The following is a 14,777-nucleotide window of genomic DNA, read 5'->3' as shown; positions in this document are numbered from 1 at the left end:
CTTGACTTAGAAGAAGAATGCTATTATGTCTAGCCACATGTGCTCCAAGAAATTCTCCCCTCCCATTTTCCCAGGCTCAAGAATGTGGCAGGGTGGAAGCGTCTGGTGCTAATATGGCTTCCAAAGCTGACAGTATCATGCAGAACACAGAGAAGGGAAAAAGGAGGGGGGGAAAGAGAAACGCCCCCTTTATACTTACAGCAACCAATCAAAGTGTAGATTGCATCCTGCCTGAGTCAGCACTCTCTAACTAATCAATTACAGTTGTGTTCTGGCCTATTGTACACTTTACTTTTCCAGCTGCTAAATTCAATATCCTACGTGTTCCTTTGCCCTACTTGGAAACTGTGGAGGTTTTTCATTAAGAAGAAGACTTGCATGTAATTCATTGAAGTGTTCATTCTTAAGAATATTCATGAAATACATTGTGGTGGTTTTTTTTGCCCTCCCTATGTCAGAATTTGGTATCATTTGAGGATGTAGCTGTGTTTTTCTCCGTGGAGGAGTGGGCCCTGCTGGACTCTGAGCAAAAAGCCCTGTACCGAGAGGTCATGCTGGAAAACAAGAGGAACGTGGTCTCATTAGGTGAGAGATTCTGTTAAGGTATTTAAATTTAGTAGCCAAAAGTCAAATGTTCAAATATCATCTTAATAGCAAGGATAGCATCATTTCTGGAACAAATGGGAGTTTGGAAGAAGTTTGATACTCTTCAAATACAGCATGGTGTTTGATTGCTTTTGCACTAAAGGTTGTGCTAGCTTTTCTTTTTTTTATTGTTGCAACCAGGTGACAGATGGGAGATGGAGGTTTCTGGCCAAGAGGCAGCAGCACCTTTGCCAAAAGACAAAAAGGAAGTTGCAGAAAAGTTGTATGGAAAGCAAAGTTTGAAGCAAAACCAGCTAACGGGGGAGCTGGATAATTGCTCTGGTCTACCTTGTCCAGATATCAATGTCTTATTGGACCCAGATAGTTGCCATGAAAAACAAGTGTGTTCAAGGTGTGGGAAAAGACTCTGCAATGAATCAGGATTATGTGACTGTGGCGAAAGCCCTGCTGGAGAGAAACAAGATGAAAGCAGGCAATGCTTCAGAAGGGACCTTCCTCCTCCTTTACGTGAAAGAATAGAAGAAGGAGGGAAACCATACAAATGTACGGAGTGTGCAGAAAGCTTCGATACAAGCCGCTGTCTTGCTTCACATAAAAAGATTCACAAAGCAGAGGATCCACACAAATGTCTGGATTGTGGAAGGACCTTCAGGCAGAAAAACCACCTTAATTCACACAAGAGGGTCCATGAAGACAAGAAGCAGCATCAATGCATCCCCTGTGCAAAGACCGTCGGAAGCAGCGCCTCCCTTACTTCCCATCAAAGCCTCCACAGAGAGGAGAAGTTGGATCAATGCAGGGAGGGTAGAACGAGGATTACTCAGAGCAAGGAACCAAATTCCCGGGAAAAAAAGCCCACTGGGAAGAAATCATGTAAATGCCTGGAATGTGGGAAGAGCTTCCGCTATGCAAGTGACCTCACTTACCATAATAGGACTCATACAGGGGAAAAGCCGTATCATTGCACGGTGTGTGGAAAGAGCTTCACCCGAAAAGGCAATTTAAACTTACATAAGAGGATCCACACTGGAGAGAAGCCGTATAAATGCAAAGAGTGTGGAAAATGCTTCAGTGCCCCTTGTACACTTTCTTCCCATAAGAGGATTCACACAGGGGAGAAACTTTTTCACTGCCTGCAGTGTGGAAAGCGCTTTGCCCGTTCTGGTGGCCTTCATGTCCACAAACAGATCCACACAGGGGAGAAACTGTACAAATGCCTGGAGTGTGGAAAGAGCTTCCATAACTCCAGCCACCTAACTTCTCATAGAAGAATGCACACTGGGGAGAAACCGTATCAATGCACCGAGTGTGGGAAGAGTTTCAGTCAAGCAAGTAATCTTACTGTCCATAAAAGGACTCACACAGGTGAAAAGCCTTATAAATGTCCTGGATGTGACAAACGCTTCACTGATTTAGCGGCTCTCTCTCGTCACAAGAGGATCCACACTGGGGAGAAACCCTATAAGTGCCAGGATTGTGGCATGAGTTTCAGTAGAAGTAGTGTCCTTGGCATCCATAAGAGGATTCACACAGGGGAGAAACCCTATAAGTGCATGGAGTGTGGCCTGAATTTCAGGACAAGTTATTACCTTGGTATCCACAAGAGGATCCACACAGGGGAGAAACTGTATACATGTCCCGAGTGCGGAAAAAGCTTTAAACATAATCATTCACTCAGGATCCATAGAAGGCTTCACTCAGGGGAGAAACCCTATAAATGCTTGGAGTGTGGAAAATGTTTTCCTGTGAGTGGCCAGCTTACCTCCCACAATAGGATCCACACAGGGGAGAAACCGTATAAATGCTTAGAGTGTGGAAAGAGTTTTAAAGACGGCAAGAATCTTAGGGTCCATAAAAGAATCCACACAGGGGAGAAGCCGTATCAGTGTGTGGAGTGTGGAAAGAAATTCACAACCGGGGGTAACTTTAATTGCCATAAGAAGACACACAGCAGGAAAAAATGACCTAAGACATAAAAATCAAGCTAGGGTGGGAAGGGGGTTAACCTGTCTCATGCACCCCTTACTCACTTATTTGTAGACTGCCACACTCAGACTCCCATATCCCAACATCTGTTGCACTGCTGCCTTACTTTTAAAGTTGGTTGTGGCAGCTTTCATGCAAGACACTGTGGCTCATTGTGCCAGTGCCACCACTCACAGCAGAATGCCATCTGACTCATCGCGCTAATGCCGCCACTTGTGGCCAGATGCCATATTGCTCTGCACGCCTGTGCTGCCACGAACAGCAGAATGCCGCAAGGATCTTGTGCCGCTGCTGCTGCTCAAGCACACAATGGCACAATATACAATGTAGAAGATGCTAAGTAGCGGCGTGATAGGTATTGGGGCGGAGGAGGCATGGCTGCAATAGTCCTTAGGTAAGTGGGTAAGTCCTGGTGCAGAAAAGAATATAAGACTGGGTCTTATTTTTTGAGAAACAGGGTATGTAAAACTAAAACATTTTGCTTTGATGTTATTACTGAACCAAAGAGTTCGGGTTAGGAAGCCATTGCCTTTTTTCTTTCCACATCTTCCCCTTTCCTTTCTCATAGACAGAGAGGTACAGAAAGAGGGGGGATTTCCTTGTGTTACTTTTGCTGCACAATAAAGTTTTTGCTTTCAACCTTCTCTTCCATGTGTTCCATTTGAGGCCTTGGCATATCTGGTAACGGACTCAACGTTGGGGCAGGAAAGGTAACGAAAACCAAAAGGGCCTTTTTGTTCAGGATGAACTTTTTCCTTCTTTCAACCACACCGGAAGTGCAATTCTTGAGGAGGAAATGGCGAAGATGCCAGAATCCCTGCAAAGGTGAAGCAGGATCTATATCAGGCGGGTGAAACTCATGGCGTCATGTGATGTAGTGGGACTTTCTTTCCCTCCGCTAAACTGGGAAGGAGCCGGTCCAGCACGCGACGCATCCAGCCTTCTCTCTATGGCTTGGAGTTAACTAGGAGAACTATTTTGTCCAGGTAGTCCTTGACTTACGACACAAGTGAGCCCAAAATTTTTGTTTTTGAGTGAGAGGTTTGTTAAGTAAAGTTTGCTCCATTTTGCAACCTCTCTTGCCACAGTTGTTCAGTGAATCCCCACAGTTGTTAAATTAGCAACACGGTTGTTAAGCGGATCTGGTTTTCCCATTGACGTTGCTTGTCAGAAGGTTGCAAAAGGGGATCTCCTGACACCGGGACATTGAAACTGTCATAAATGCGAGTCAGTTCAGAGGTGTCTGAATTTGGATCATGTGACCATGGGGATGCTTGAACGGTCGTAAGTGCGAAAACTGGTTGTAACTCACTTTTTTCAGTGCTGTTGTAACTTCGAACAGTCACTAAATCAAATGTTGTAAGTCAGGGACCATCTTTTCTGCGTAGTTCTTCTGATGTCCCTGGTTGGGCGCCCTATGATGGGTTTCAAAGACCTGTCATTGTGCAGGGTGCCAAGATGTCTGACTGCCTGGGCAGCATTTATTCTTTTTATGCCATTTTTACCAGCAAGGAAGAGTAACATAGATACAGTATTTGGATTAGAGAATAAATACCACATGGGTGAAATGTCCCAACCAATCCTTAATAATAGTGGTGATTTAGTTTACTTTATCATCATTGCACCTCTTACAATGAAATCAAACACCATCTTCAGTGCACATCATGACCCTGACCATGAAAATAAACACAAACACACATCCTTCACCCTTCACACATTGAACCGGAAACCCCAGACCCTACACCAACGCTGCACTATACAGCAGAATTCAAAAGAGCTACTGCCCTGGGATAGAAGCTGTTTTTCAGCCTATTTGTCCTTGTTTTTATTATTCTGTACGATCTGGCAGATGGTAATAGTTCAAAAAAAGGATGCCCGGGATGAGATGGATCTTTGAGAATGTTTTGAACTTTCTTAAGGCAGAAGGAACTATAAAGCTCTTCCAAAGAGGGGAGAGGGCAACCAAGGATCCTCTGGGCAATGACATTAACCCTCTGGAGTGCTGTCCTATCTGCCACTGTGCAATTGGCAAACCATACAGAGGTGCAGTATGTTAAAATGCTCTCTATGGTACAGCGGTAGAAGGTCACCAGCAGTTTTTCATTTGGTTGCTTTCTGAGAAGCCTCAGGTAGTATAATCTCTGCTGGGCCCTTTTGACCAGGGCTGTAATGTGAGCACCCCAGGTCAGGTCCTCTTGTAGGGTAACACCCAGAAACTTAAAACTAACCACTTGCTCCACTTGGTCTCCATTGATAAGCAAGGGCTGAATGTCTGTTCTGTTCCTTCTATAATCCACAATAAGCTCCTTGGTGTTGAGGACCAAGTTATTGTCTCCACACCACAAAAGCAACCGGTCTACCTCATCTCGATAGGCAGACTCATCCCCCCGGAGATAAGTCCCACCACTGTTGTATCATCTGCAAATTTCACAATAGTATTACTAGCGTGAGTGGGAATGCACTCATGCACATAAAGAGTATAGAGTAAGGGACTCAACACACAACCCTGTGGTGTACCAGTGTTAAGAATAAGGGCTGAAGAGGTATGATTACCTAATCTGACCCTCTGTGAGTGGCCAGACAGGAAATCCATAATCCAAAGGCAGATTGAATAAGAAAGCCCAAGGTCCAGAAGTTTAGACACTAGTCTACGTGGAAGAATTGTGTTAAACGCAGAACTAGAATCCACAAAAAGCATCCTCACGTAGCCCTCCTGCCGTTCTAGATGAGTCAGAGCAGTGTGAAGAGTGATGCCTATAGTGTCCTCTGTAGATCTATTTTTTCTGTATGCAAACTGGTATTTATCAAATGTATGCGGAAGACCAGAAATGATGTGCCGGCAGACCAATTTCTCAAAGCACTTCATGATGATAGGAGTGAGTGCCACTGGTCTGTAATCGTTGAGGTTATTGATAGGGAACTTCTTTGGCAGCGGAACAATGGTGGAAGCCTTCAAACAAGATGGAATAGTGGCCTGGGATAGAGACCAATTGAAGATCCTAGTAAAGACTCCAGCCAACTGATCAGCACAGTCTCTGAGCACCCGGCCAGAGATACCGTCAGGACCGGCAGCCTTTCTAGGGTCCACAGCCCTCAGAATGCTCCTCACCTCCTGTTCCTCCACAATGAGGTGGAGGCTACAATTAGCTGGTAGTTGTGTTTTATCTGTCTCTGATGTCTCCACTTCAAAGCGAGCAAAGAAATGATTCTCTGCCAATGAAACATCCCCCTCAGCAGGGATGACATTGGTCGGTTGATGGTTTGTAATTTGTTGAATCCCTTGCCACACCTGCCTCATGTGATTGTTATAAAAATTATCCTCAATCTTCCTCTTATAATCAGTCCTGGACTTTTGAATACCTTTCTTCAGATTAGCTCTGGCAGCACTGTATCTTGCCCCATCACTGGACCTAAAGGCCATGGTCCTGTCACACAAGAGGCGCTGGACTTCCTTGGTCATCCAAGATAGATCAAAATATGTTTATCCACAGTGATAGTATCTGTGCAGTGTTTGATATAGCACAGAACAGTTGCAGTGTGCATCTCTAGGTCAGAGTGATAAAAGACGTCCCAATTTGTGTTCTCAAAAACAATCCTGAAGTTGTTCGGAAGCATCTTCTGACCAAGATTTCAGTCTTTATTATAGGCAGAACCAGTCTCCTAAGCAGGATGTAAGCTGGTGCTAAATGCATATGGTCTGATTGTCCCAAATGTGATAATTGTATAACCTTATAGCCATGTTTGATGTTGGTATATACAGTACTTTGTCCAATATGTTTGCTCCTCTAGTAGCACACTTAACATGCTGATAGAATTTAGGGAGCACTTCTTTTAAATCAGCTTGATTAAAGTCCCCCACTATGATATGCACAGCATCAGGATACTTATTCTGCTGATTACTAACAATGTTATACAAGAATCCCAAAGCTATGGTAGTATTGGCATCAGGTGGGACAGACTGCAGTAATCAAAACCACGCTGAATTCCCGCGGAAGATATATGGGTCTACATTTAAGAGTCATATACTTCAGATCCATGGAGCAGTGGCTGTCTACAGTCTTTGTATTGATACACCAGCTTTTGTTCACCTAAAGGCTTAAACCCAGGGGTGGGATTCTACCAGTTCTGTCCGGTTCTTTAGAAGTGGGTGTTATGATTCTGTGCAGTTCGGAGAACCGGCAAATGGCACCCCTGGCTGGCCCCGCCCCTCCTCGTCGACCCCACCCCTCCTTGCCCACACAAACAGTTGACAGATGGCGGGATGGGAAGCTAGTCCTGGAAGCCCAGATACCACCAGAATCGCTGCCATTGCGTTCCTTGGACACCATTGTCACCATCGCCATTGCCTTCTTGCTGCTGCTTCATCCTGGCCCCCCCAGGTATGGCAAACCCTGGGCCAGGGCTCAACAGCTTGCCTTTCCTCCCCCGGCTATGCTTCCCCCTTGGGGAAGCGAGGCTGGGAAGGCTGCTTGCAGCGGGGGAAATATGCTGTTGTAGTTTGAAGGAAAGGAAAGGCTTAGACCAGAGCATGCAATCAACAAGGCTTTATTCAAAGAACGAGGGTTGTCGCGTCTGCCAGCTAACAGGCAGACTTGCTAGCGAACAACAACTGGCTCAGCCTGACAGCCGGCTTTTATGGCCGACTGTCAAATGGAGCCAACCAATGGGAGCTGCTGGTGCTCCCGCTTAAAGAATGGACCTGGTTGGAAACCCCAACCAGTCCTAAAGACATAACACCCCTTCCCCCTAGATGGGAACATGTATAGTCCTTGAGATACGCTGGTGGTCTGTGTTGGTGACTGGAGCGTCGTAGCTCAGGGAAGTCACTGGGTGGCCACAAGTTCGCGGAGCCCTGGCTAGAGGGCGTTGGGGAGTGGGCTTGGCTTGGCACAGGATCATGGACCCAGGGAAAGTCCCTGCCTTTCGGCTGGAACGGAGAACAGTCTCTGCCCGAATGGCCAATGACCACGCTGGGTGGTAGTGGTGGAGTCTCAGGCTGGCAGTCCCGGTGTACTGCCGGCTCCCTCTGCTCTGTGGTGAATGGTTGGTCCCTCTGGAAACTCTCGACTGGACTCTGGTGGGGAACTTGAAAACTGTCCAGTGGGCACGGCTCTGAGCTGGTCAGGCTGCTCCGTCGCCTCCTCAATTGGTCCAGGTGCCTCCGCCACACGCGACCGTCTTCGAGCTGGACCCGTGACAGCCACGATCTTTCCTGGCACCCACAGCGGATCCCCCGCGAAGTTCCTAGCAAAGACTAGATCCTGTAAAGCAAAATCTCTGACCAGACTGTCAGACCCCAAAGGGGTGTCTGGGCAGTAGTGGGGGTGTAGCCTATCTAAAGTAATCCTCAGGCGTCTCCCCATTAACAGTTCGGCTGGGGACTTGTTCGTAGTTGTGCAAGGTGTAGTGTGCTGGCTCAGGAGGAAATGAGACAGTCTAGAATGCCAGTCCTCTTGGCCGAACCTGGCCAGCGCCTCCTTAGCCGATCTGACTGCCCTCTCTGCCAACCCGTTGCTAGCAGGGTGAAAGGGGGCCGTGAGGACGTGTCTGATGCCCAGATTGGTGACATACCTGCTAAATTCGCTCGAAGTGAACTGGGGGCCATTGTCGGAGACCAGTGTGTCAGGAAGTCCGTGAGTCACGAAAAAACGAGTCAAGGCTTTAGCAACTGCCTGGGTGGTGGTCGTGGGAAGCAAGGCCACGTCTATCCACTTTGAATATGAATCCACGACCACCAAGGAAGTCTTGCCATGCATTGGCCCGGCCAGGTCGATGTGAAGCTGTGACCACGGGGCATTGGCACTTTCCCACTTGGTGGGTGTGGCGGCTGGCGGGGCTGCCCTAGACTCCTGACAGGGTCGACATGAGCTTACCCACTTGGTGATCTGATCGTCCATCCCAGGCCACCAGACGTAACTGCGAGCCAACGCCTTCATCCGTACGATGCCCGGATGGCCCTCATGCAGCACCTTCAGGATGGGTATGCGAAGGGTGGTTGGGATGACGACTCTGGTACCCCACAACAGGCATCCCTGCAACTTAGAAAGCTCCTGCTGGCGAGTTTTAAATGGGGTGAAATCAACTGGATAGTTAGTTTCCGGCCACCCCCTCCCTACCCAGTCCAGAACCTGGGCGATTGTTCTGTCCTTTTTTGAATGTGACGCGATGTCGTCCGCAGTCACTGGCAGCTTGAGCTCATTTACCTCGAATATAGCATGCACAGGAGCTGGGTCCTCGACTGGGGCTGGCAAGGGACAGCGGCTGAGGGCATCAGCGTGGTTTAGATTTTTTCCGGGACGATAGACCAGTTTGTATGAGTAAGCCGCCAGGAATAAGGTCCATCTGGTCATCCTGGGCGACAATATCTGTGGGGTTTGCTTGTCCCCTGATAATAATCCTAGAAGCGGCTTGTGATCGGTAATGAGTTCGAATTGGTGCCCGAATAGAAATTTGTGGATTTTTTTGACTGCTGCTACTGCAGCCAGGGCCTCCTTATCAATTTGGCTGTAATTACATTCAGTCGCTGAGAAGGTTCTTGAAAAGAAGGCAATTGGTGCCTCGGAGCCATTGGGGAGTCTGTGACTTAAGACAGCTCCTATCCCAAAAGGGGATGCGTCTGCGGCTAGGACCAAGGGGAGGCATTGGTCAAATTGGATTAAGACAGCCTCAGAGGTGAGTAGAGATTTGACTGCCTTAAATGCATGGTTTTCTTTGGGTCCCCAGTGCCATGGTGTGTTTTTGTCTAAGAGTCTGTGCAACGGTTCAGCCACTGACGCTTTGTGTGGGAGAAATGAAGCATAGAAATTCAATAACCCCAGGAAGGCTTGTAACTCAGTTTTGTTGATAGGCATGGGTACCTCGTGGATGGCCTTGACTTTAGATTCCACCGGGTGGATGCCTGAGGCATCTAGCCTGTATCCTAGAAAGTCCACCTGTCTAGTGGCGATGGCACACTTCTCCCGTTTTAGTTTGAGGCCATGCTGCCTGAACTTCTCTAATACTGCCCTGACTCTCTGGATGAGTTGGGGTCTGTCCCTGGCTGAGACTAAAATGTCATCGAAATATGGCACTACGCCAGGGAGACCTTGGAGAATTCGCTCCATCAGTGATTGAAAAATACCTGGGGCTACACTTACGCCAAACTGGAGACGTTTACATCTGAATGCCCCTCTGTGTGTAACTATGGTCTGTAAGTCAGCCGTTTGATTATCCACAGGGAACTGTTGGTATGCCTGTGACATGTCCAGTTTGGCGAAAATGGTGCCAGGTTTGAATGTGTGTAACAGGTGCTGAATGACTGGGACAGGATATGCGCTAACCTGTAGATAACGGTTGATTGATGTCTTGTAATCAGCACAAATTCTTAAATTACCATCTTTTTTTAGTGGGGTGACTATGGGGGTCTCCACTTAGCGAAATCAGTGGGTTCAATCACCCCTTGTTTGAGGAGCTTGTCTAGTTCCGTGTCCAATTTGGGGCGGATGACGAAGGGTACTCTACGTGGTTTTAAGCGAATGGGGACTGCCTGGGGGTCTACTGAGAAGGAGATGGGAGTGCCATTATAACAGCCTAACTCGCTACTAAAAACGTCGGAGTAGTCTGAGAATAAGGAGTCAACATCAGAAGTTGAGAGAGCATGGACTCCTTTTATACTAAGGCCGAGAGAGGGGAACCAATCCAACCCCAAAAGACTAGGGAGGGCACCATTAACAACCACTAAAGGCAAATGGCCTTTGAAGGCTTGGAATTTAACGAGGAACTTGCCTTTCCCGAGGACGGGGATGTTCTTTCCTTGGTAGTCTCTCAAGGTGAGATGGCACTTTTGAAGCTGGTTCCTTGTCAGTCTGGGCTGGATCTTCTTAAGCGTGTCCCAGGAAATGATTGAGAGCGCTGACCCCATGTCTACCTCCATGCGGCAGGGATTACCTTCTAATAAGACAGAAAGTGTAATTTTATTGGGGGTGTAAAATGTGTGGTTAGCGTGGTAGCAAGTATAGCAGTTTTCTACTTGCCTTCGGGAACCAGGAGAAAAAGGAGATTTTTGTGGAGAAGCGTGCGCTGCCTGGCAGACTCTTGCGAGGTGACCTTTCTTGTGACAGTTGTGGCAGCTGGCGTTTCTGAACCTGCAAGATGCCCGGGAATGGGAATCTCCACAGGTCAGGCACAAAAGAGTTTGTTTTGGGCTACTGTTGTTTCTTTGCCTCACTCCTACCTGCGGCTGTCTCATTGGCTTGAGACGATGAATGTCTGAGTATTCTGCAGGGTCGTCTTCGCTCACCACTTCTTCAGAGCGGACGGTGGAAGTGCTGGGCTTGGGTGCAGTGCCCTGGATCTCAGCTGCTGATTGGGCTGAGAGTTCAGCAGCTAAGGCTTCCTCAACGGCCTGGGGAAGATTTAAATCTTTTCTGGCCAACAAACGTCTTTGGAGCCTTAGATCTCTTACCCCACAGACGAGTTGATCGAGCAGCATATCGTCCAAATAGTTCTTAAACTCACAATGTAGAGCTGCTGTCCTCAGGGCTGCCATGTATTGGTTGATGGATTCCCCCTCAGCTTGCTTCCTCATTCTAAAGGCGAAACGTCTAGCGATCTGGGACGGTTTTGGTGAATAGTGGTTGGAAAGTGTTTCCAACAGCTCAGTCCATGGGACGTTCCTTATCTCTCGTGGGGCTAGAAGTGCTGAGGCGGTGTTGTAGACTGCAGCCCCACAGTAGCTGAGGAAGTAGGATTTCTTCCTCTGCTCCGTAGCATCAGCCAATCCGATGGCATCGATAAAGTGGTTGAAGCGATTCTTATACGAATCCCACTTCTCCTCATCGGGTTTGAATGGTAGGAATGCCGAATTGACATTCATTCTGGATCCCTCAGTCTCTTGGCAGTCTGGTCTGTCTCACTGGGTGTTCGTGGCCCTGCTTTAACGCTAACCGTGAGCGTTGGCGGCTGTGGCTACAGCGCCCTAAAACTCGCTCAGTGACTTCAGCCTTCATGAAGGCAGTTTGTGTTTTCGCGCTCTTTGCGAGCGTTTGGCGGCTGTGGCTACAGCGCCGTAACTGACGATTCAAATTTCGCGCCCTTTTGTGATTGTGGCGGCTGAGGCTCTCAGCGCCGTAACTTTGCTCTAGTGACTTCAGTTAGTGACAGCTGTTTGAATTTCGCGCCCTTTTTTGCGAGCGCGGGCGGCTGCGGCTTCAGCGCCCGACTTTCACTAGCCGTGGTGCTCTAACTCTCGCGACTCTCACTGACAGCGCCCGGCTTTCACTAACCGCGGCGATTCTAACTCGAGCGGTTCTAACGCTCGCAACTTTCACTTCCTGATAACAGGAGTCTGAGTCCGAGGCTCGGTAAGCGAAACGGCTGCGGCTCTAGTTCTTTGAACAAGTGTTTCTGGCTAGCCTTCTGATCCCACCTTCGTCGCCAGTGTTGTAGTTTGAAGGAAAGGAAAGGCTTAGACCAGAGCATGCAATCAACAAGGCTTTATTCAAAGAACGAGGGTTGTCGCGTCTGCCAGCTAACAGGCAGACTTGCTAGCGAACAACAACTGGCTCAGCCTGACAGCCGGCTTTTATGGCCGACTGTCAAATGGAGCCAACCAATGGGAGCTGCTGGTGCTCCCACTTAAAGAACGGACCTGGTTGGAAACCCCAACCAGTCCTAAAGACATAACATATGCGCTTCACAAATGTGGCGGCAACGGCGCTGGAATCGCCTCATTTGTAAAACGCGCGAAGTTCAAAGGTGCCTTGCAGCGCGGGGCTGCTTGTGAGGGAGATGGAGGGGAGCCACGCTTCAGAAATGTGGCGGAAACGGCGCTGGAATCACCTCATTTGTAAAACGCGCGAAGTTTAAAGACGCGAGCCCTGCTCACGGGCAAGGAAAATACGGGGGGGAGGGGAACGCGCTGCGCAGCACCTTTAAACTTCGCGCGCTTCGCAAATGGCGCCGCCTCGTTTGTGAAGCACGCTAAATTTGGCGCTAAGTTTGGTGCTGTGTGAGGCTACTCAAGACAAGATGGGAGGAATACATGGTGGGGTGGGGGGTGGTGATATTTCTCCCGAGACACTGCCTGACACTGCTGCTCTTGCCGTGGAGGAGAGAGATGAGAAACAGGGAGGGAGAGAGGGAGAAAGAAAGAGAAAATGACCCTCCTGTAAGTATTGCAGAAGCAACATGCTTCCTTTCCAGTTTCCACAGCCCCAACCGACCGCCCACGCCACAGGAGCAGAAATTTCATCCATCCAAAAAAGCTGCATGACAGGAACAGGAAATGAAGCCTTCAAGTTTCTAGCTGTCATTGAGCCTGGACAAACCAATCTTCTTCCCACCCCACCCCCTTTGGGATAATTGTGTTATTCACCACATGCCTCACCTTCAAAACATGCTATGAATCTTTTAAAGAGGGCATAAATAAAGGACATTACCAGGATTTTTAAAAGACAAAGAAAATCAAGAATTTTAAAAGGTAAAGAGCACACACCTCCCTAACTCTGTGTGTGTGTTTTCTCTCTCTCTCCATCTCCCTCAAATCCGCGGCTGGGCCAAACCAGCAAGCTCTCCTTCCTTGGTGTTCTTTGCTACTTCTTTCATTTCTTCGTTTTTTGCCAGCCACAGCCGCCTGCCCTGTGCCCGGTACCGGCCGGTCGCGAGAGGAGGAGAGGGAGGAGGAGGGTCGCTTGAAGGGATGCTTTCATCGGTCTGAACTTGCTGGCTTGGCCCAGTCGGCTTTGAGAGAGAGAGAAAGAGAAAGAGAGAGAGAGACAGAGTGGGGGGAGAGGGGAAGATAGGGAGAGGGGCTGTGAGAGAGAAACACACAGAGAGAGAGAGAGAGAGAGAGAGATACAGAGGTGAGAGAGAGAGCCACAGACACAGAGAGAGAGAGAGGGAAAGAGAGAGAAGAAAGGAAAGAAAGAGAAGGAAAAAGAGAAAGGAAACGAAAGGAAAAAAAGGGATAGACAAAGAAAGGAAGGAAGAGACAAAGAAAGAAAAAGAGGGAGGGAGGAGAATGTGAATGAAAAATATGGATGGAAAGACACACTGAGGGAGGGAGAGAGAGAAAAAGGAGAGGAAGGAAGGACACAAACCCTGGCTTCAGAAGACTCTGAAACAGCGCAGCAATCTAGGGCTGGAAGGGATCTCGGAGATCATCTAGTCCAGTCCCCTGCTCCACCAGGAGATCTTTACAGAATCATAGAGGGGTGTGTGTGTGTGTGTGTGTGTGTGTATGTAAAAGAGAGAGAAGAAAGAAAGCAAGAAAAAGGAGAGGAAGGAAGAAAGAAAGAAAGAAAGAAAGAAAGAAAGAAAGAGAAATAGAAAGAAAAAGGAAAGAAAGAAAGAAAGAAAGAAAGAAAGAAAGAAAGAAAGAAAGAAAGAAAGAAAGAAAGAAAGAAGGGAGAAAACTCTGTGCTATTATTTTTAATTTTAATGGTTCCATTATTTATCATATATTAATATTTTACACTGTCCCTGCACCTAGAGTGATTTTACTGCCTTTCTTTTGCCCAGGTATTTTTCAGGGTTTACAAGTCTACAGTCCAGAGCATAAATACAGGTGTGTTTAACAGAGTTGAAAGGGATTTTGGAGGTCTTCTAGTCCAACCCCCTGCTCAGGCAGGAGAACTGAGGATGCCAAACTCTGAGTTGAGGTCCTGGGAAAGGTGTCAGAATAACAGAATAACACTTAGAAGGGACCTTGTGGGGAACCCTATACCATTTCAAAGAAACGGCTGTCCAGTCTCTTGTTAAAATTCTCCAGAACTTCTGGTGGCAAGCTGGTTAATTGTTCTCACTGTCAGGAAGTTTCTTCTTAGTCTTAGTCATTGCTTCTTGTTTGTCTTCTGGTGCTTTGGAAAATACATTGCCCTCCCCTTCTTACTGGCAGCCCCTTGAAAGCCTGTTGCCTATCACCCTCTTGGGCAAAGCATGTGAGCTATTTCCTCCTTTCAGTGGTCCATAAAAGTACATCTATAGTACGTAAATAATAAAGTCAAAAAAAGGTGAACACCATTTTTATAGAACTATAGATAAGTTGAGGCTGGGGGTGGCAAAAAATGGCTGGGAGGGGAGGGGCCAGGCAAGGCACCTCTTGACGTGACATATATACATGCTATACACATACACACACACAAAATCATTGCCCCTTTTGAATACATAGCGGAAAGGAAGGAAGAATATTGGATACATATACACAA

At 47.7% G+C, this 14,777-nt stretch overlaps 2 protein-coding genes across 7 annotated transcripts in view; both read left to right on the top strand.

The window, feature by feature from the left end:
• LOC148126653 (uncharacterized) overlaps positions 1-3,236 on the top strand; it is a 46,321-nt gene extending 43,085 nt beyond the window's left edge. Inside the window, exon 3 of the transcript XR_015742444.1 lies at positions 3,167-3,236. The gene's annotated coding sequence lies outside the window, so the exon portion shown is untranslated. The remainder of the gene's footprint in view (positions 1-3,166) is intronic.
• Positions 1-14,777, top strand: part of LOC113452095 (uncharacterized) — a 69,482-nt gene that overhangs the window by 43,033 nt on the left and 11,672 nt on the right. For 2 of the 6 annotated variants that reach the window (XM_087927711.1, XM_087927712.1), the window contains 2 exons: positions 459-585; positions 787-3,236. The exons of 2 other annotated variants lie outside the window; for them this stretch is intronic. In XM_087927711.1, coding sequence (XP_087783837.1) covers positions 459-585; positions 787-2,570 — 1,911 coding nt within the window. In that variant the 3' untranslated portion in view covers positions 2,571-3,236. Of the gene's footprint in view, positions 1-458; positions 586-786; positions 3,237-14,777 lie in introns of those variants that run through there. 2 more of the 6 variants (XM_087927714.1, XM_087927713.1) reach the window with 1 other exon arrangement.

The sequence above is a fragment of the Pseudonaja textilis genome, chromosome 2, assembly GCF_049901715.1.
Source record: "Pseudonaja textilis isolate UNSWEBS1 chromosome 2, rPseTex1.2, whole genome shotgun sequence".
NCBI lineage: Eukaryota > Metazoa > Chordata > Lepidosauria > Squamata > Elapidae > Pseudonaja > Pseudonaja textilis.
The sequence above is the reverse complement of the archived record's forward strand: the minus strand, read 5'-3'. Positions and strand labels throughout refer to the sequence as shown.